Below are 23388 nucleotides of genomic sequence, written 5' to 3' on the forward strand. Positions count from 1 at the left end.
ATAGGAATATCGATGTTTTATAAGAAACACTGCTTATAAATATCGATGTTTTATAAGAAACATTTTTTATAAGAATATCGATTATCCCAGTTAGGGCTAGGGTTGGAGACCCAAACGATAGCATAATTATATTAATTATGCTGTTAATGATGTAATCTTTACTATACGAGATTTTTCATTGACCGCCCTCTAACGTAATTTATGAAAAGGTCTATGGGCACAAAGATATGGTATAATATCAGGGGTGCTCAAAGCAAATTCTTCAGAAAATGCGCTCATAAACTACGTTACGAACATCACTTGCCTCGTTTTGAAATTATTGTCATAGTGATTCACTCCCAGCAGATTTTTTAAAACTATTCATAAAAAAAACATTTAATGTCTCAAGGGACATCACCATGGTAATTGTTTGAATACGACGCAAGTGATGTTCGTGACGTAATTTATGAAAAGGTCTATGCTGTGTTGAAATTATTTTGTGCACCCAAAAAAGAATAATACCCAGCAAAAACAAAAATTGAATTTCTCTTCTCGAAGTACTCATCAAAATCACTTCAAAAATTGTATTAATAAACAATTTCGATTGAATTAAAAAAATATTAAAATTTTTGATGATCTTAAAGTTTTCTTTCAATCTACGTTGCTTGTGGGACCTCGACCATCTCAAGAGCCATGAAAATAATAACCCTCCAATCTTGAAAACCACAGATTTTTTTGGGCCAAGAACATTTCAAAGAAGCTTGAACAGTGTGCCACTCACAAAAAACGTCCTTCTTGTTTCGACTTGGGTTCAAAGTTCAGTTTTGGAAAAGTATTTATCAGTGCTCGATTAATTTACCGATACAGTGGAGTCTCCATAACTTGAGTTGAACACGTGCCAAGTTGTTTGCGTAAGACATTCGAAACCTTTGAAATGGTGAAAATTCGTATTAGTCTTCTTGTTTTTGGTTACTTTTTGCTCATCAAGTGAAAATTCGTCGACAAAAAAGTCGCCACCTTTTGGCTGGAGAAACGTTGAAATTAACATTGGAAAACACTAATAAACCGGGTAAACGTTTAAAATTCGCTTTAGTCTTGTTCGCATCTTTTGTCCTAAGAGTACCGAAACTCGAAATTTACCACCTAATCATTTAGTTTTAAACGCGAGAAAATGATCAAAGTGATCAAAAATCTATATCACCAATCAAACAATTTCGGTGCAAAGAATTTCATCGTCACTTTTTTTCCACCAATAATAATGATATATACTATCAAATATTGAGGCTTTGGTGTACATCCCTGCCTCTCTTAACACCTCAATCCTACTCGTTGAAGCCTTATAACGAAAGGGTCTTCTTCATGGATCTCTATTCTTCAATTACTGTGAACTGCAAAGAATTTTGGTGAATCCGGTAGAATAGTTAAAAAAGTAACAATATCGCCTAAAAGAAGAAAAGTAAAACTTTTGGCTTATTTTCTTCTTTCACTATGTATTTGGACGTGGTTACCATTCTTCACGAAAAAGCAAGCAATTGGAGCAATAACTATTTGAAGAAGAATTCAAATATTTTGTTTTGAAATTATTATTTGAAAAAGGTCGACTGTACAAGAAAAGAAAAAACAAATCTATCTAAATGATATATTCACAATAAAATCAATCCCGTTTTAAAACTGGATCGAACTGGACAGAAAAAAGTTTTCTCGAATGGGCGAAGGGGTAACGTAAAAAAAGTAACGTAATATCGAAATTAGAAACATCTAGTAATACACCTCTTTGATATCGCGTCACTTTGAAAAAACTTCATTCTGAAAGAAAAGCCTTTCGAAAACTTTAAAAGCCTGTTTGTTATAAGCAACAGCAATCCAATGCTGGCTAGGACTATTAGAATTTTTATTTCAAATTCTGTGTCATACAAGAGCTTTAGAACAAACTTTTATAAGACACAAACAAAATATTGATACGTTGCTATTTGGTATTCAGTGCTTACATTATTAAGTTACTTTTTCAGTGCTAAAGTAGCACAAAATTTTAAAAATTTACTAGGCAAACGTATACTTCCTTCAGTTTGCATGTAAAAGAATTTTGATGGTCGAACATAACTTCAATCAGATGATTGATTACTGAAAATAGCACTTCATATGGAAGGTTTTTTATAACTAGCCTGTACCAAAGCATGCTCGATAAGACAGGCATTCTGAGTTACAGTGGTAACAGATACAGTAAATGACACCACAAAATAGCTCGATCATCTAAAATGACCGAAAAACGGGAGACAAAAAAAAAACTAAAAAAAATAACATCTCTGATGTGGCATTTGAAACAATAAAAATTGATAAAGAATTTGAAAGGAAAATCACAGCAGCAAGGATCATCGTCAAAAAAAGTAATATAAAAATAAAGTGAACCAATCCCCCATCTCATCTCATTTCAATATGGTCGGATTCAAATCTGAAGTAGCCACCAAATACGAACTGTAAGAAGCGTCTTTATAATTACTTAGCGTATTCAGCGTTTTAATATAGTCTGTTTTCGATCCAAACGGTACACCATTGCTTGTAGTAGAATTCAAAGGATAGTTTGTACTGTTCGATATGTTATTAAAATATTGCATGTTGCTGACCGGAGCAACTTCCGACGACTCATTAGTCGATTTTTTAGACGTCCTTGTAGAAGCACCGAGCGGTGCGTTTGTTAAAGAATTCGCTAATGTTCTTTCATCCTCGTCGATTTCAACTTGTTCATCACCCGGCGGACGACTACTGTGTTCGAGTTGCGCTACGTCCGGTATGGGATCCGTTTGCATTTGTACATTGTGTCGGATTTTTATGGGTTTTGGTCCTTGCGGGCTGTCGTTTTCACAATCCATGGATGCTGAGGACCGGTATCCCATCCCACCCGCTGTCGGATCGGACGAAGGACGTGGTATGGATGCAGGGTAGGTGCGTGAACTGGATGATGAATAGGAAGGATTATTGTCACGATCGCTTTTTTGTAACCTAGGTGACGGTGAGGAGGAGTGTGAATTGGACGACGACTCTCCATCGGAGGAGCGTTTGAAAAAAGCGTGTTGCAAAGCCTGGTATGGAGTGATTCGTGTCGTCGCATCGTAATCTAACATACGGTATATTAAGTCTTTAAATTTATGATAATCTTGTGGTGTATGACCTGTTTCGTTTTTTCGCCTTCCCTCGGGACCTCCGGTTTCACAGCCAAGAATGTCGTGTAAGCGTCTACTTCCAGGACCGGAATATTCCTGTGAAATAAAAGAGACTAAGTTGTAAACATCACATTTAATTCAATGAGTTGGAGATAGAAATCAAACCAAAGAGAGAAATAGCAAAGACAAATGAAAACGTATGTGGAATTTCGATTAGATAACTTGAGAATTGGTTCAACATTGTAACAAGATATGAAGAGGTAAAAATCACGTTATGATAAATGTAACAGGAGGAAACCAATGAACATGGCCCCTTCAAAAGAAAGAAAATACATACACGTCTGCTATCTTTGTAGCGTCGAACTTGATAGGTCCCATCGGACGTTCGTTCGAAATATTTGCGAGTTTTGTGCGCTTTATCGAGAAGAACTTTGGGTGGGATACCAAGAACTTCCACAATTTTGTTCATTTGGTCAATCTGTAAAAAGAACGAAAAGGAAGTTAACACAACTATGACCAAGTGAGAATGAACACGTTGGAAAACAGGAAAATTGTAAACATTTTAACACAGGTCCCAAGAAGTGCTGAAACAAAGATATAAGAACCTTATCGCGTGTTATTCTCAAAACAAATTTGACAAACATTCAATCAAACCTGCTTTTGGGACTAAAATTCACATATTATATGACTGCATATTAACAAAATGTTACCTCGTCTGAGCCGCTGAACAACGGTTCGCCGGTATGCATCTCAACGAGTATGCAACCCAAACTCCACATATCGATAGCAAGGTCGTAGGGTAGACCAAGTAGCACTTCTGGTGACCGATAAAATCTCGACTGAATATATTGATACAACTGCACAAAAAAAAGAGAAAAAAAACGCGGGTAAATTCTCCGAAAAAGACGTAAATATGAAAATATATGAAATTTGTCGTTCTTTTTGTCTATTTTTAGTAATGCAGGATTTGTTAGATAGACCCCCTCATATAAACATATCTCATTTCACTCCGGGTTTTAAATCAAATTTTTTTCAGTCAACAGTTACTTATTAGAATAGAGTTTTATATATGAAGTACAAAGTATGAGGGATTTATATCCAGGTTCATGATATATATAGAAGACCACTAGTCGAGGCCTGATCAAATTTCGTAAACACAAGTCGGTTTAAAAAAGTGGAAGACTATTTAAAGCAAATCATTTCATACAAAGGAGATGTGAAAATTTTGATTGCTTTTTGTTTCCGTAGAAACAGTTTGCAGTGCAGAACTAGTGACGACATTCAGATTTCTGTAGAATCTTTTGGCACAATAATTTACCATGGTCTTTTAAAAGGAAAGAAAGGGATTTACTTCTGAAACGGTAGGAGAACAACACTCCTGCACCACAGCCCCGGTGGAAATTTCTATCAAAATCCCAATGGAGATAGAAATTCCATCGTTTTTAAGGTCAAAAATTATGCGGGATTGTTTTTGTGTGCAATTCCTAATTTTGATTTTCGAATGGGGATGAAATCAAAGTCAATTTCCCAGTGGGGCTGAAATTGTAGGTATTTCTCCCACTGGGGACGAAGTGTCGACCAAATTTTCCAGATGGTTGGGGCCTCCTCCAGGTCTGTGAAACAGGGGTGTGAATATCACGCTTATATCTCACGGTCAAATGGCATGTAAAGTTCGGGTACATAATGACAGTCTGCTATTATCCTAGACGACCAAATATCGCATGGGCTGTTTATGTTTTCCCTCGAGTATGTTGGATGAATACTTCAATCAAAAACGATATTCGCGTTTCTTTCAATCATAAATGAATGGAATTTTGAACAAAAATACTGAATGAAAGATAGATAGGAGGGGAGGAGGGAAGTCTTGATAATTGGATAAGCTCATGCTGTTCGTTCTTAGCGAATTCTCTGTTCATTTTTCGTTCTTTTTTTCATTTATTTTATCATTTTTGTTTGAAGAAATCGATGTTTGATGATAAATATCTACAAATGAATGAAACCAAAAGTTTCTCCGAAATACTGCATTCTTTGCGCTTATTACATCGAGACACATTCAAAAATCTGTAAACATTGAGAGACAGAAGAGAAAAACATAGGGGTGGGCTTGATTTGAGATCCGGATAGACAAATTATACAGGTATTTGAGCTTGCTGTTTTCAAATGATATTGCAAATGCTCGGACAAATCAAATCGGGGAACAACTAACCGTTATGTAATCGTTCTTTAACCTATTTTAAGAATTGATAGCCAGTAACGGTAGCCAAGAAAGGCTAAATGTAGCATTACCATAAAAATCGGGTTTTATTTTTTTATCTGTATTCCACTGGTTACTGTACAGGTACGCATTCTTTATAAGAACATCAAAAAAAATTTTTTGAAGCCTTCGGATGTTCTTAACTTTTTGAGTTTAGAGCCTAAAAATATTCTCAACATGTTCTTATTTTCACTATTTTGTAGGTATTTTTTCATTTTCCTTAAAAATCGGGTGTTTTTGAGTCAGCAAAGCCTTAAAATGTTCTTAACTTAAGATTTTGGCCTCCGAATCCTTATGTTCTTATAAAGTTTGTTCTTATAAAAAAGTGTATTAACGTCCAAGGCATACTAAAAACAATTTCAGACAAAACATGGCGTCCTGCAGGGGGGGGTCAAGCAGTTAGTACAAGACATCATGCCGGTTAGTACCGTGGTGGTATACCTACAAAATTTTCAAAAATCAGTTAGTACTTGATGGTACTAAGTGACTGCTAGGGTGGTGTCAAGTAAAAAATCTAGGAAAACAGTTAGTACAAATGAATACTAAGTGCTACTTTTTTACCTTTTCTAGAAAAATATTAAAAATAAATACTAAAAGCAATCAGGGAAATCCCCCTCCATAAGAGAAATCAAAGAACCTAAGACATTTAAGTCTTCCCCTTTGGAGTTTGTTTGGTATTACCCTTTAGTTAAACACTATATCAGGGGAATTATCTAACTATAGATTGATAAATAAAAGAAAAAAGTCAGTTGATTTTCCCCTAATGTTCGTAGGGTAATTCCCTGTACTTAAGAAAAGTTTTGTGTTTAAATGATGTCACACTTATTGGTTTGATATTTGTGTTATTAGTAGAATAGACGCGGTGTTGGAATAAAGCTTGATGTTGTAGTGATAATTTTTAATTAAATGATTATTTTGTCTAATATGCATATATTTTGAAATCGTATAATGTAGTTTATAAAACAATTTATATGAAACTTACAAAAAGTAATGACGCTGAAATTGTCCTTTTTATCTGTTTAGATTTGATAAGCTAGGTTAAATCTGTAGAACATTGAAGCTACTATTTTCTTGACTTAGATCGATTTTGAAATTGTAAAAGTTCGTAATCTTGTTCTTTATAAATCATGAAAAAGTATTTGTTTCTGCCTTGATTGAACGCTACATATTATGTTTATGTTTTTGGTTTACGGTGTTTCATTATTGTATCAATTGAGAAGTACTTCGTTATTTGAAACTCTTGTACATATATCGCTGTACAGTGTTGTGTTAAAATAAAATTTTTGATTCATTTTAATTCATCATACCAAATCAATAACTGTTTCAAAACAATTTTGGGAACATGGTTTGACAAAAAGTAAATATCACACTCTCGTTTGATAGGTTTTAAGGGAGTCTGCTAAATTACGTGGGTTACGTGCGTGTCGTGGGTTCGTGGGTTCGTGGGTCCGTGCCCTCGTGGGTGTTCGTGGGTTAAAATGTCTCGTGGGTTCGTGGGTTCGTGGGTCAAAATATCTCGTGGGTTCGTGGGTTCGTGGGTTCGTGGGTCCAAAAAAGAATCACGTGGGTTGAAATTGCTCGTGGGTTCGTGGGTTCGTGGGTCAAAATCGCTCGTGGGTCCAAATTTTCCCGTGGGTCCAAAATGTTCCAAAAATCCCAATACTGTAAGATCGTGTAAGATATGATATTTTAAGCAGCGAGAGCTGTAAACATTGTTTACATTTCGCTGTTTCATATCTATTCTTAAATCCATCATCTTCTAAAACCGTAAAACACTTAATAATGATTCAATTATTTCTTTTGTAAATTTCTTTGCGATTCGCGTGTTTCGATATTTGAAACCCTTGCACAATTTTACCGTCCGAAGGACCGTATTTCAGCTAAGTTGATAAAGAAGAATTGTTAATGTTATAACCAATAGACATGACTTTTTATAAATACCCAGGAAATGTTTTTATTTTATTAATTATAAATTAAACGATTCTTTTAAAAGACTGTGACCTCTTGTATTAATTGTGTGGTAGGAGGAACATGGTAAACCGTAAAGGGAGATAAAAATAAGATTCCTCGTAGTGACGTTAATTGGGCTATATATATTATAAAGCTTTCGATGGAAGTCGTTTTTTTGAGGTCAGCGGTAGAAATATTAAAATCAGATCAGCTGGAAATGTTTTTTGACATTTTCCATTTCGCTCTTTCTTCTCATAAAAACTATTGAGTTGATTATAGGGTGAGAAGAACGAAGAACAATGAGGAAGTTTTTCAATTTTAAACTTTTACAATTTTTGCTTTACTATAGGTCGTAGATAGCGTTTTCGACTACTCTAAAAAATACCCGATGACCCATATGAATTTTTATTTTTTATTTTTGGAAAATTATTGGAATTTTTTAACCCACGTGATTTTTTTGGACCCACGAACCCACGAACCCACGAGCAATTTCAACCCACGCGATTTTTTTTTGGACCCACGAACCCACGGACCCACGAGATATTTTGACCCACGAACCCACGAACCCACGAGACATTTTAACCCACGAACACCCACGAGGGCACGAACCCACGGACCCACGAACCCACGACACGCACGTAACCCACGTAATTTAGCAGACTCGTTTTAAGGGGTGGTCCTTAGTGAAATTCCTTTGAAATCACTTAGTATATTTCATACTAACTGTCAAAGGGTGGTGGTGTGGCCTCTTTCCTCCAAAGAATCACTTAGTAGGCATGATGTCTTGTACTAACTGCTTGACCCCCCCCTGCGTCCTGTGAGAATCTTGAACACCAATAGTAAGCTGTGACACACTTTAGATTTGAAGTTATTTCACGAAAAATTTTCAAAACATCGAAGTAAACATTCATTAGCTGTGGCTTCTAGGGGACGGAAATCCGCCAGGCAGGAATGCAAAGAATTTCTGGTAAAAATAAAAAACAATGGAAGTCTCAAAGTCTCAAGAGATATGGCTCAAGTTTTAAGCTTAGATAAGTTCTTGTGAAAGCCGTACATTGTTTTCGAATGAGGGAGCCAGGATGTATTATTTTTAATAGGACTGAATGCTTCCACTTATTGATGTAATTGCTTAGCTGATTACTGATAATAATATCCCATCTAATGGGGGAAGGCTTGAAGAAATATCATGAGATTGTTGAAATCTTTTTAAGAGTAATATGAGATATTTACAGGCCCAGCAGGCTTGCTATTTGATCTGGTAGTTATCTGCTGATAACTTGAGTTTATTAGTAGGGACCTGTAACAGAACGTTTGTTTCAGGATTTCATAGGTGTTGATTTTGGACGAAGTTCTGTGGGTAATCCGTGTTGTGCGGCCTACTTCTTATCATCAATAAATATTTAACCGTGACAACTGATCTGCTTTTCATTCATAAAAGCATATAAAAGATGTTGGCAAAGAGTGTTTTCTTTCATCTATTTAGTCGCTATGCAATTGAGAAATAGCTTTAAAGAATGATTATATACGTCACGGAAAACCTCTATTCAAAAGGGCATACCGGATAAGTGGGATGGGGGAACCTGGGAACCTAAAGTGGGAACCTAAATGAACACCTGAAAAGTGGGATGGGGGAACCTAAAGTGGGAACCTAAATGAACACCGGAAAAGTGGGATGGGGGAACCTAAGTGGGAACCTAAATGAACACCGGAAAAGTGGGATGGGGGAACCTAAGTGGGAACCTAAATGAACACCGGAAAAGTGGGATGGGGGAACCTAAGTGGGAACCTAAGTTGTTTAATTATTAATAGAATTGAATATTTTTCTTTAAAAACAAATAAATAAGCGAAAAATAAGACTTGCTCGATAGCAAGTCTTATCGTAGTTTAAGAAGAATTCCTTTATGTTTAAATAAATAGGTCTATTGAAATGGCGATTTGTGTTTACTTTCAAATTTTGAAAATTTTGAAAAGATGTGCACATATTTTTTACCTGAAAAGTGGGATGGGGGAACCCGGGAACCTAAAGTGGGAACCTAATTTGTTATTATTATTATTTTCTTTAAAAACAAATACATAAAGATAAGAAAGATATTATATGCAAGGAAAGAAAAAACCTTTTATCATAATAAGAACACCAGTTATTTACTTTTTACATTACGGTTCGCAAACAATAATGTTGAAAATAAAACAAAGGGAATTTATTTATTCAATTAGCTCAAAAAAGCATGTTTATTTATCAGCAGTTTTATAGTGCATCTTTTTGAAAGGTTCTTTTTAGTAAATTGACTTAATTGACTTTAAACTTTAAACTTTAAACCGTCATATCTTCAAATCTAGAAGGAATTAGAAGTTCGTTCATAGCTCGATGGATAACTTAGAGCCTCTTCTTTCTTTTGCACGGATCTAATTTGCTTGAATACAGAATCTAGTAAAACATTATTTACGATCTAGTTTTTGTTCACTCTTGATGCAATACACATTGTTTTTTATTAGCAGCTCCAATTTTCGGGTCAGGGCTGGGGTCGCTTAGCATTTAACGGATTCTAGCTCGTTTTTCTTTCTGTACCAACCAAACAGTACAGCGTGTGAATACACTTCATTAATTAAAAATGTTTGATAGTAAAATAGAACATATTGCACGGCTTGCCACGTTTCAATACACATAAGCATAGATCCACGGGGGGGGGGGCACTCAAGGTAAACGACCTACCGTACGTGCGGCCCTTTTTCCAAGCTTCCCAAAGTACACTGTAAGGGTGGAAATTAGCAAAAATGAGAATAAGTGCACTCTAAGGGTTTAAAATTTGGTCAAAGCCAGTCCGGCTTTTAGAATTTCATCCGAACAAGTGTCATGTTTTAACACTGGGTAAATTTTGGAACATCAAATATGTCCATCCCTATCAGGATCTGTTCTAGAACATGTTGACCAAGAAAAAGATCTAGGAGTGATAATCGATAGTGACCTGACCTTTGAAGCCCATATATTCAGTAAAATCAAGAAAGCTAACTCTATCGTTGGCTTGATTAGCAGGAGCTTCGAATTTCTCTCACCAGATATGTTTCGAACGCTTTTCATTGCATTTGTCAGACCCCATTTGGAATATGCACATGTAGTATGGTCTCCAAGGCTAATCAACCATATCAATGCAATCGAGGGCGTCCAACGAAGAGCTACAAGGCTAGTTAGTTGCTATAGAAACTACTCATACGAAGATCGGCTACGACTCATCAATCTACCTAGCCTAAAGACCAGGCGGCAAGTTGGTGATATGGTGGAAGTTTTCAAGAACCTCCACATTTATGACGAGTCTATAAGATCAGAGAAATTTACTCCTCGAACACGACCACGACGTCAGCATGATTACGAGCTTCAAAGGAACTTTGCTAATGACGGTATGAGAGGCTACCAAAGCAACTCTCTTTTTTACAGAAGTGTGAAACCTTGGAATGATCTAGAAGAAGTTTTTATTGAAGCACCATCCTTACAAGTCTTCAAAGAGCGTTTGATAAAAGAAAGGGAGAAAAAACTTTATAAAATGTAAAATCAAAAGTTCTGTTTCATAGGAGGTCAATAGACGTGCGAAATATATTGCTATAAAAAAATAAAAATAAAAAAAAAATAAAAAAAATAAAAAATTAGGTTCCCACTTAGGTTCCCCCATCCCACTTTTCCGGTGTTCATTTAGGTTCCCACTTAGGTTCCCCCATCCCACTTTTCCGGTGTTCATTTAGGCTCCCACTTAGGTTCCCCCATCCCACTTTTCCGGTGTTCATTTAGGTTCCCACTTAGGTTCCCCCATCCCACTTTTCCGGTGTTCATTTAGGTTCCCACTTAGGTTCCCCCATCCCACTTTTCAGGTGTTCATTTAGGTTCCCACTTTAGGTTCCCAGGTTCCCCCATCCCACTTATCCGGTATGCCATTCAAAAGAGGATATATTTTGGCGGCAAAATTTTTTCAACTTTTGAGATTTTTTTGGAGTAGGACACTACTGCTGTGAAAATGCAAAGTTTTAAAGTTTTATTAATCTATTTTTTTCAAAAAATACATGCTTCAACTGAGCTAGTTTTACGAAAAGCTTCTCAAGCGAGAACAAATTGCAGGTGTTTTGTTTCAAAAAATTTTTTTTTAAATTTCCAAAATTTTTTCAAAATTTATAACTTTATAACATAAAATCAAGAAAATTTTGTCTTCATAGCACTCAGGGCATTAAACTCCTTACATATGTCTCTTATTTAATTCTTTTGTAAACATGACTCGCCGCATTGAGTCGCACTGTTATTTCAAGAATATCAAAATGTATTTTCTCCCAACATGGTCAAGCGAAGCTTTGCAACAGTGCGGTCAAATTACAAACTTGGAACATCTCGATCTTTTAGCAAAACCAGCAAGTAAAATGTTATAAAGATGTGTCTAAACAAAGCTGAACCCTTTCTCGTTCAAAATATAAGTTTATAAGTGAATAATTTAGTTTTTATGTCATGTAATTTTTAACCTGAAGTTGTACTACGTCCTGTTCGTCTCTACGTTGTAAATAATCTGAGCCATTCGTAACACATTTTCGCCACGGCTAATTCAGAAAACAATTGTGACGTCATATTGTACAGGGAGTCAACTACTCAATCGAGCGAAATAAAAACACCGCGCGGGCGGAAAAAGTTAGCTTATCGGAATTTCGCAACGAAGAAAGAATTTTTAATAAAAAATGTTAGCAGAAAAAAGAGCTTGAAAGGAAAATATTGGCTTAGACGAATGAATGCATACTGAATTAATGCATAATCGATATACGCGAGGTGATAGAGAAAGCAAACTACAACAAAGTTATTCAAGATAGTGCAAAAGACTAGACGACAAACAGTTGTAGTTTTTACTAATGTATTCGACTTTTTCGGAATATAAATGGGTCGAAGAAAATCCCACTTATAACTTTAAGTTACTTTGGTAGTAGCTTAAAAAAGGCTTCAAAAAGTACAAAAGAAACGGGCGAAAAAGGTTACGAATGACGAAGCAATACGAAAACAGAAAAATCGAACTTACTGTTTGGCCGCGCTGACAGGAACTTCCGAAATCCACAATCTTGATAGCGCTCCGCTTCGGATTACACAGGAGAATATTTTCTGGCTTCAGGTCGCAATGTATCACCCTCAGTTCGGGCGTGGCTAAAAACAGGAGGGCGGTGCAGAGTTGTTGTGCAAATTTCCGCGTCAAATTGAGCGAGACACCATGAAAATTTGTGTTCCGTAGTAGATCGTAGAGGTTGTATGAAAGAAGTTCCATGACCAGACATAAGTGGTTACGCCAGGTGAAATGACTCTTTAGTTTTACTAAAAATGACAAAGGAAAGAAAAACGCAATCAACAATAATATTCAAAAGTATTTATACACACTTCACACTTTTTTATCGAAGGTATAATAAAAATCGAGCTTCTCACGAAACCAAGACGTCCCTTTTAAAAACTTTACTATTTAGACAAAATATGGTTTACTGACTGAGAAATCCCATGGAAATATATATCAATACAGATCAATAAGGAAAAAATTCCAAATTAAAAGACTTGGTTGGAAATTCAAAAATAGTCTCGTAAAGATTGTGCAATGTTTCATCCCAAAATATAATTTAGACTGATTTAGAAGTTTTGAGACCTTTTATTTTTTATGCCAACGGGTCAACAAAATTTAGAAGATAAAAACCCTTTTTACAAATAATGAGAATTCGGCTGCATAAATATGTTCGCTGTCCATCGACACCTCAAAAGAAATTCACTTTTCAAGAAAAATTGTTAGTTACTACTAAAAGGAACTACTTTGTTTTGATGAAAGCTCAAAATTGCACAAACAGAGGCCCCAAAATTATGGTGTATTTCGTGGTTTAGAGAGTGCTAACCACAGCTCAGAATAACGTTCCTCGTTTTTCTCGCATATGGCAAACTGTTTACTAAGACAGCAGATAGAAAAAGTAACAGGACCAAAGCCTGAATGTAATGTTTTACAACTGAACTATTTATAGATAGGTCTTGGTAATCGAGAAAACAACATACACGCGTGACCTGACTTAATTTTAATTCATGTCCCTTTAATACAAGAAACTTGCTGAAAATAGCGTTTCACAAACAGACAAACTTCTGCTGCCTAAAAATGAACTTGAGAAAAAGAGCTTCAGAGATAAAAAGAAAAACGACCGTGACTTTGGGCTTACCGATGTAATATTTGGAGTTTGGGTCGTGCGAATTCATGAGTTCCAGAATGCGTACTTCGATTTGCGCTTGATTGAGGAAAGGTTTTTTGTTTTTGATGATCTTGATGGCGACAAATTCTTGTTCTTCGTGGTCGTAAGCTTTCACCACCTGCAGAAATGAAACAAAAAGAATTCAAGAGTTTGTCACAGAAAAGAACAACGGAAGTCGAAAATAAAGACTGAAAGTTTGTAACGATCCAACAGTCTCTACAGCTCTACTAGCTCCATTTTAAAAGACAAACCAATCTGTTCAGAGCAAACAAAAAAGTCTACACTTTTGATCAAAAATTGCTATGTAGGGAATTGTTCATTCCAGTCTACAATTTAGGGCTCGGTAAAATGTAAATATCGAAACTCCTTCTTCGTGCATGAAGATTCCATCACAAGACATCACTAAAATGAATCCTGTTCATAAACTTTGAAAAAAGATAAATCAAACTTTGTGTATCTCTCAATCATCTGGTAAAACTATTTGGAAAACTATAGCTATCAGCTCATCAGCGTAACACGAGATGCTCAATTATAGTAACATCACTCAAAGTATAATATTAGATCTACATTATGACATCTCGACACGACATCTCAAAATAAAGAGGCGTGTACAAGAAGAACCAGACGGTTGTCGAGGTTCGGTTGTTTTTAATTTTTGACCCCTCAAATTGTTCTTACCCTCAAACTTTTAGAGGCAAAGTTGAGGTATTTCAAAGCTCTGCACCTTGTATCCATTTATATTTACTTTACTTAAGCCATCATTTTGCTCAAAATTCATCAGTTTCAGGCTAAGGACTGTTCTTAAATTGTTCTCATTTTATGGAGTTTTTGAACAACTTTAAAGTTGCTCTAATTACAAATGCGAAGACAAAAATAAAGCCTGTTTAAATTTATAATCAATCATATTACTGATTAAATTTATTGTAAAAGCAGGTCAAAACTTATCAATCGATTCAGTACCGATGAACCCCAAAAGAAGATTGCACGTGTGAAATCTATAATTTCTATAAAATGATAAGAAAAAACAACAGCATAGCTCACCTGCCCAAAAGAACCTTTGCCGATTAGGGAGTCGATTTCATAGCGATCCAGGAACTTTTCACCACCTCGGATGATATAGTCGTAATTTTCATCATCATAACCATCGTTGTGACGCCCCTTTTTGTTGAACTCGACTTCCGCCCGCTCTTTGTCCGCCCGTCGCTTCTTTTTGCTGTAATAAACCTATCCAAAGAAGAATGAAATCTAGATTAAACTCGTCAAGACATCTTGAAACTACTTTTGAAGGAAAAAAGACATTGGCTTCAATCACCTGTCACGTGTCCAGTAAAGGATTCCGTATTATTAAACAATTACTTTGTATTACTCGGCTGTCTCAAGAGGATTTAAAAAATGGATTGATGATTTTTCTTGAAACTTGTGAGAAGGAAAAAGACGAGATCTAGAAACCTAAAACAAAAAATTTGAAAAAATTGAAAATTGTTGGAAGTAGAGAGAAGAAGAAAATTATACCCCCATAATTCATTCAACTTAATCCTCAGTTTCAGTCAAAACCTCAAAAAGGGAAATATTATTTGGAATCCGAAATAGTTTTCACTCAGCGTTAGGGATATTATAATAAAAAGTGGGATCGTTTCATGAAATATGATGAAAAATGAAATAAGTTTTTTTTCCAAAAAGAAATTTATATTCAATAATGTCTGGAACTGACAAAAAATTTATCCCCCGGATGATATCGAAGTATGTTTATAAATTCCCTTTCTTTTCAATGATAGTGGTGGAAAACAGTTTCCTAACCAATGACTCTTTCTTATAAGAATCAGTAAATTTTTGTCGAGGCTTGGCTGTTCTTATTATTCTAGCATTTCGAACCTAAAATTGTTCTTATCGTGTTCTTATTTCCAGGACAAAATTGAGGGAACGTTTTTACTTATTTGACCCTTAATTTGCTTAAAATTCCAGGTCCAGCATTGTTCTCTGGCATTTTTGAACCTCGTTGTTCTTTTAAAATTGTTCAAGCAGTACCCTATTTTAAGGACAAACTTTTTAGAGACGACCCTGACAGTTTCCTCACTGATCTTACAGGATATTGAGATATAATGAGAAGAAATATGATATCTACATTTTCGTGAAACGAACTGCATAAAATTTGCGTCCCTAAGAATAGGGAGCCGTGTCGTACTGCTTGCAGATATTTGCGTCGAATACGTGAAAAAAGGCTTTACTAGGAAAATTTTAAAGTGATTGATTTTTGAAACACTTCTTTTTATAAGAACATTCGAAATATTTGAAGCCTCCGGATGCTCTCGACCCTTCATGTTTTGAGCCGAAAAATGTTCTCAACATGTTCTTATTTTCACCATTTAGTGAGCATTTAGTGAGCATTTTACTAAGAAATAGGGTGTTTAATAGTCCGCAAAGCCTTTTGTTCTTATATAGTTTGCTCTTATAAAAAACGTGTAACTGATGAATAGCTGATTTAACATTTCGACAATCTTCTTTTAAAAGATTATAAAAAAGTATTATAAAAACCTACTTAACAAATTCGGTTCTATGTTGTTTTAAAAACCTGTACCCACCCACCTGACAGAAAAAAAAGTTAAACTAAAAAGTACACGTCTCTGATTGAACCGCCTCCTGGCACTCCTAGGTCCAGCTACTGGCGGTATCCAGTCAAAAATGAACGTGACGAAACATACCGCTTTACTAAAACTAACGTTAAAAAGTAAAGAAATCGTTTTAAATCTAGAGAAATCTAAAATTTCTTTGAATCTAGTGATTACCAGCAAATCTTCATTATATTTTTCTAAAATTTATGCTTATTTTCAAGAGTATGCTGAAAAAATCTGTATACAGCCTTTAACATTACAATTGCACTCTGGTGGCTTCAGTATTCTGGGGGTCGACCACTAGTGTTGAATAAATTATTTCTTAATTTTCATGATTTTCCAAAGAATTCTTTTGTCTACTTTCCAAAACATGAAGTAGAAACCATGTCATAATCAGGGCAAACCCTTTCCTGAATAATTGATGAGAAGCTTCGAAAGAAGTTATGAATCAGAGAATAAGAAAGTGCAAACACTGTTCTAATTCTATCAAAAATTATTAGTTTTCTTATAAGAAAACGATCCCAATGATTGAAAAGATTCTCAGAATTTAGTTTAATTTGGTATTTCCCTTCCATCACTTTCACTTTCATTTATAATTCAAAACCTCACAGTTAAAACGAGGGAACAATTCACCTGAAGATCAATGTCTTGTAATTTCAAAGTAATTAACTCGATATCAATATGAAATCAGAGATTCCTAATGAAAAATTATTTTAAATGTATTTAAATTTCACGTCCTTTAGATAAAGCAGGGACTTGAAAAGTATTTGAAAGGTCTTAAAAGGTCTTTAAAGAAATCGTATTACACAGTTTTTTCCAGTTTGAAAATTTTGCAATTTATATTATTCTATGGCGGCTTCAAAAAATGCTAAAAGCATGTACTAAATCTTGTGAAAAGGTGTAGAGAAGTAAAATGACCTTTTTAAAAACACTAAATTCAAAAGTACATACAATGATTTTTCTTAAAAAACACAAGAAATGTACAATTTTTCTTCTAAAATACAGAAGGATTCGAAAGGACAAACAAAACACAAAAATTTTCCTTCAAAAATACACAAAAGTAATAATACACACGCAGACACGCAATTTTATTTCAAAACAGCAGAATTCAGAAGAAAAAACATGATTTTCCTTCAAATATACACAGAATTAAAAAGGAAAACAACGATTTCCCTTCGAAAATACACAAAATTCATGAAAACCCTCCTTCAAAAACACAGAATGAAATATTTTTTTTCAAATATACACAGAATTTAAAAAGACAAAGAATTTTCCTTCAATAATATACAAAATTCTAAACTACAGTGTATACTGTATGGCCTCCAGATCGCTGATGGCCGTTTTCATGTTTAAAAGATTTATTAGTGTCAAGTACTTTAATGAGATAAAATTTTGCGGAGATTAAATTTCACTGATTTGGGTGTCATCCTATGTCATCTGCAAAATCAAGTCCCTATGGAAATTTCTCAATCCGTGAAATATAACCAAAACTCAATAAACGTTACTGGCATCAAAGAAGCTCCAATAATGAATATTTTAGCAGCTAACATGCATAATTAGGCAGTGAAAGTAACAAAATCATGAAATATTGTCTCTCAATAGCGCCATCTGCAAAATTAAGTCCCTGAAAAATATAATATTTCGCGGATGAGCTCAACATTGATTTTCTGTGATAAAAACAATAAAACATTGATTTTCTGCCATAAATACAATATTTTTTCTTCAAAAAATCAGGTTTACAATATTCAAGCAATTTTTCAAAGTTCAATATTTTCATTTGGTCTTTCATATTTTAAAAGCTGATAGCAGTTTTTTTAATTTACTCTTTCTTCGAATAATAAAAAAACTGTGTTTATTACACTCAACTGGGCCAAAATGCCCCAATCATTCCAGAAAAATCCATCCCATGCAGTCCCATGAAGATTAAGTTGAAAATCTGGCAGGAAAACAAATTTTTCAGTTATTCGAACTACAGGTTATTTGAAGAAAATCCTTATCCCTCTTGAAGCTTCGAATAACCTGGAATCTACTGTAGATAAAGTTGAAGTTATGATTTTCCTTTAAGAATATGAAGAATTTATTAGTACAATTGGGATGATTTTCCTTCATAAATACACAGAATTAATTCAAAAGCCTGCAAAAGCACTAACTATGATTTTCCTTCAAAAATACAAAGAATGTAACAGCACTAAATATGATTTTCCTTCGAAAATACACAAAAATATAAAAACACTCAAGATAATTTTCCTTCAAAAATACACAAAGAATGATTTTCCTTCTAAATAGAAGCGCCTAAATTAAGAGTTGGTGCAAGTATTGTTGTTCAGCGCCTATATAGAGCGCTCCTTTATAGGAATAAAGGAGTAACCCCCCACACCCGGTCAGTGGTGTTTATTAGTGGGGCTCCTTCAAAGGATTTGGCAATCATAACAGTTATCCTAACTCACGAGGTCTGGTTACCCATTATATACTATATATGTCAATTTACAAATTTGCTCAATTTACGGAAACTAGCTGATGGGTAGCCTAGTGGTTAGCGTGTCAGTAGGACGAAACTTTTAAGAAATAATTTAGGTTTGTGCATAAACCCAGTATTTAGGCACAATTCTTCTAAATACACAGAATCAGAATTCAATTCAATTTCCCTTCAAAAGTACAGCTTATTTAGAAGCACAACCATCATAGCGTCAGCCTGGATTTAGGTCCCAGGCAAAAATCAGGTCACCCCTGAGTTTTAAGTCCCCCTAAAGATTTATGAATTTTTTGTTAGCCCCCAGGACTTTTGACCCTAAACACTTTCAAAAAATTGATCCAGTAAAAAAGGTTTTTCCAATGTAAATTGCGTTCAGTTGTAAGTTTAAGATAAAATATTTTGCACACTTTTTATAAAAATATTGCGCCGCTAGTGAAAATTTTTCGGATTCATGAGCTTCAATTTGGGTAATTGAAGCCAACTATTAAGCTGAATTATTTTAGCCCCCACGTTAAGTGATGAGATTTTAACTCCCCCAATTACATAGGTCCCCCCAAAAAAGTAGTGTACTTCCAGTCCCCCCAAAAAAGTGGTGTACTTCCAGCCCCCTCCTTTTTTGGGAAAAAATTAGGGTGTAACCCCCGAACTAGCAGGAGGGGTTGACGCTATGACCATTATCATTTTTGCCTTCAAAAATACAAAAATTCAAAAGCAGTTGTGATTTTCCTTAATTAAAATACAAAATTCCAAAAAATATAAGCAAAAACAATGAATTTCCTTCAACCTACATAAAATCCACAAATCAAATCAAAAATAGGCACAAATCTAATGATTTTCCAGGTTACCCCAAAACTCTTGGACGATAATTTTTTCAAAACATATCCGAGAGAATGGGTGCATCCTACATAATAGTTTGATAATGCAAAACATACACAATTCTCCTTCAAAAATAGACTAAGTTCAATTATTTTTCAAATTTTACTTTACCTTCAAGGCAAAAAATTTTTGCGGGAACAAATTTTTGTGGAATTTAATTTTGTGGCTTTTTGACAAATCCACAAAATTAAATTCTGCGAAACACAAATAATAATCTCAGAATCTAAAAAATCATCTCTAAAATTGGTCTATTAGGGCAAAATAGGCCATTTTGTAAACAAGAAATTAAATTGCGCAAAAATTTCTTTCTTTAAGGTAGGTTACAGTAGGTCAGAATAAAAAAATCAATCTCTGAAACACCTGCACACTAAAATTAATTCATTAAGTTGCTTCGTTCGACATGTTTTAGTACAGATAAATCTTCTCTTTTACAAAGAAAATGACCAAGAATGACAAAAAAGTTTTCACTTGTGTTATCAATATTTTGCGTTGAGTTTGGAATTGTATTGGAAGAAAATAATGCCAAAAAGATATAAACTAGTGAACAAACAGGGGGTACAGCCACAGGGTACTGAGCCATAATTTTGAATCTCAAAAATTAATATTTGGGTCAGGGTGGGTATATCACTTTGAATTTACTACTGAATTTTTATGTTTGGTGGGTAAAATGGGTAACATTTTATCATTTTTTCAGAGTTATGTAGCCTTATTGTCCTTGGGGAGCGGCTTCTAAATAGGGGGCTGGAGTCCCTATTTTCCTAAGAAAAAAGTTAGTACCACGTACTAAAAAGGGTGTGGTGGTAACTAAGACAATTTTTTTTGAAAATCAGGGTTAGCATCCTATGGGTTAGCTCCCTGCGGCTGTACCCCCTGAAAAAATTGATAATTAATATTCAATTTCTGGGGATAAAATATTATTAGTTATTTTTAGTCAGATGTGCTAATTCAGTGGTTGTAGTTGTCTTTGTTTGCTGCAGAGAATGCAACATTATGGCTGAAATCAACAAAAACTTTTACAAGGAAATTCCCATCCTATTGAATTCAGCTTTGTCTGCAATACAAAGACTGATGCTTTAAATATAGGAACTGTGTTACTATAATGCTGCTATTACTTGAATGGGTCAAAACAAGCAAGCACAAAGCACTCAGCAACACAAGGCAGAACACTGGATGCTCTTAAAGAAGAAAGAAGAAATCTATACAAGCAGACAATCAAAAGTTACACTCAGCAATGAAGAGGAAAGGATAAAGGTTAAAAGAACAAGAAATTACGCATACGTGTTATAATGCAGGGTCATTTAGAGGAACGGACTGTTCAATCTAGATAAAGATGCTTTTAGAGTATCAAACAATTTTTTAAGAAAAGAGCACAAGATTATGAAACAATGGCATCAGAAAATAGATGAAAAAATGTTGAAGAAAAAAAGAAAAACAAAATTATGGAAAATGTGAGGTAGTTAACCATTTTTAAAAGAAATTGACTGTTGTTGCAGAACCAAAATTTCCTGACTTCCCTTGATTTTCTTCCTTGTTTTTTATTTCTCTGAGAAGGCTTTTTCTAGGATTTCCAGACCACTGGAAACCCTGTTATAGGAGTTGTGCTCAAAGAGAGTTAAATATCAAAATCAATAAATTAATACCTCGTTAATGTGTTTGTAAGTTTTGATCAGGTCTGTTGAGAGTTTTCGTAAAGGTGCCTGTTGATGGTCACGAAAAGTAGTTGGTATCTTCCGTACATAGTAATCATAGGATGATTCCTGACTGCTGGTCGTTCTTGGAGCTGTTGGATATGGTGCATATTTTTCATCATTTGAATTTGTTTTTGCCATATCGCTTTTTTTGTTTTTATAGTCAACAATGGTTTCATAAGATAAAAGAGTCATCCCAGCGTTTCATTTTATTACACCTAGAATAAAGAGTAAAAAACATGCTAATTTTTCATTCCTTTCATCAAAAGAGTTAAGTTAGTGACCAGGAAAGTTGCTGATGAGCTTGTATTAGCTTCAAAGGCAGACAAAGTAATAGATTATTAGAATAGTTGTTTGGGAGAATGCAACGACTTATTGACTCAGTTTCACATAGAAGTGCCTTTTTTGGCTACCAATGGACGCTGCCATGCCACAGGGGGGGGGGTCATGCAGTTATTATATAAACACTATGACAATTACTACCGTGGTGGTTTATAAACCAAAATTTGGGAAAACAGTTACTCCACCAGTGGACTAACTGCCACATGGGTGGTGCCAAGCCCAAAATTGTCGATTTTGGTAGGATATGGTGTACTAAGTGAGCACATTTTTCAATTTTTCACTTAAAATTTTAGGTTTTTTAAAATTCCGGAAGCAAAAAAATTCAAAACATTTTTTTCAAAAGTCAAAAAAAATCTCATTTTTTTCTTCAATCAAGGGATGAAAGATATTTTAACAAACTTGGAAAATGATTGAGATATTTAACTCTTGAACGGTCATTAATAAGACGTACCCAGTAAAATGGTATCAAAAATGAGGAATTCAGTGAAAAAATTGCCAAATTTGGCATTTTTGGGGGTGGTATACACCAATTTTGAGGGTAAAATCAGTTAGTACACTATGGAATAACTGCAAGGGTGGTGGTGTCTGTAGAAAATGTCCAAAATTGCAGTTACTCCACATAGTGTCAAGGAGTAACTGCAAGACCCCCCCCCTGCATGCCAGTCAATATTTTAGAAAGGCAGGACAGCGTCCGTTAGTGGTCAAAAAGGGCACTTCTGCAGTGTTTTACCACTAAAAAGGCTGTTTAACCAAAATTTTAGCAAATTCAGGAGGGGCAGCGTCCGATAACCGGATGCTAAAAGGGCTTGAAAAATGGCCCACAAGCTTTTTCAAAATATGGCCTGTCAAGCTTAATACTTTATAGGACGTCACAAGGGAAGATTTGCAGCGTTATCACGTTCTAATTTGGGAGAATGTTAGCGTGCCAAATTTGAACTAAACTTGCTCATAGGTAATACTTTAGGCGTAGAAACTTTCGCGATTTTCGCAAATTTTGGCCCTTTTCGCGAAAGTAAATGTCTTTAAAAATTCTAGGAAGGGCCATTCGCGAAAGTTTATGCTCACAAAAAATTCTTGACAAAATAGAAAATCTGTAAAACTTCAAACTTTGAATTTAAAATGTAACTTTTATGGCACTTTTTAGCCTGCTAAAAGACTAATAAGTCAAAGGAAAAAATGTTTACAGCATAAAGAAAAGCATTTATAATGCCTGAATACACAAAAACATTCAAAAAATAAAATAATGAAAAGGCCCAACTGCTATTTTTGATAACTTAAGATCATTGAAATAGAACTTTAAAGATAACTTTTATCAAACAGTATGAAGTAAGCCCTGAATACTAATGTATCAACTACTAACGAACAAAACTTAATCTACAAGCGGGAATATCTAACCAAACAACGTTTGATAGCTTGAATGGTCAACTTGATTTTTATTATGATGAACCATATCGATGAACCTTGCTAGCCTGCGGCCAGGTCAGAAAAAAATCATTTTTCACCCAGCCGGTTTCCGGAGACACTACATTTTTTTATTTTCGCCTGATAATCATTGTATTGATGGTTAAGTCTTTTCAGAAGTTTTTAGACAAAATTGTGGAGCAAGACAGAGCAAGAACTTGTAACAGGTCTTTTTATTGCAATTTCATATTGCATAATCTACAAATTATGTCTAAACAGAACGGTTTTGCTTTTGATGATAAGTCAAAAAAAGAATAAAAAGATGTTGACTCTCCATCTATAAATTTATAACTTATATGCAAGAGTTTCCTAAACCTTTAAGGTTTCCCTTGATTCAGTTACGTTCAGCTGAAGCATACTAACACCTTGTTGT

At 34.8% G+C, this 23388-nt stretch overlaps 1 protein-coding gene across 1 annotated transcript; it reads right to left on the reverse strand.

The window, feature by feature from the left end:
* Positions 1-2274: 2274 nt before the first annotated feature.
* LOC136801379 (dual specificity tyrosine-phosphorylation-regulated kinase 1A-like) lies at positions 2275-21432 on the reverse strand. Its single transcript, XM_067058021.1, has 7 exons — positions 21165-21432; positions 14608-14790; positions 13537-13684; positions 12378-12664; positions 3848-3994; positions 3475-3615; positions 2275-3233 (listed from the first exon to the last, which is right to left on the reverse strand). Exons 1-7 carry the CDS (start codon positions 21405-21407, stop codon positions 2403-2405), a joined length of 1980 nt encoding a protein of 659 aa, XP_066914122.1. The 5' UTR covers positions 21408-21432; the 3' UTR covers positions 2275-2402.
* Between the last annotated feature and the right edge of the window lie 1956 nt (positions 21433-23388).

This window comes from Clytia hemisphaerica, unplaced genomic scaffold (assembly GCF_902728285.1).
Source record: "Clytia hemisphaerica strain Z4C2 unplaced genomic scaffold, Clytia hemisphaerica genome assembly, whole genome shotgun sequence".
NCBI classification, from domain to species: Eukaryota; Metazoa; Cnidaria; class Hydrozoa; order Leptothecata; family Clytiidae; genus Clytia; species Clytia hemisphaerica.

What these genes read in the sequence shown, in the direction of transcription:
- LOC136801379 (XM_067058021.1), bottom strand. Translation starts at nt 21,407, where the DNA reads ATGACTCTTTTATCTTATGAAACCATTGTTGACTATAAAAACAAAAAA. An exon ending in AAACTCCAAATATTACATCG is followed by an intron (nt 12,665 to 13,536) that starts GTAAGCCCAAAG and finishes TGTCATTTTTAG; the next exon opens with TAAAACTAAAGAGTCATTTC. An exon ending in CCTGTCAGCGCGGCCAAACA is followed by an intron (nt 3,995 to 12,377) that starts GTAAGTTCGATT and finishes TTTTTTGTGCAG; the next exon opens with TTGTATCAATATATTCAGTC.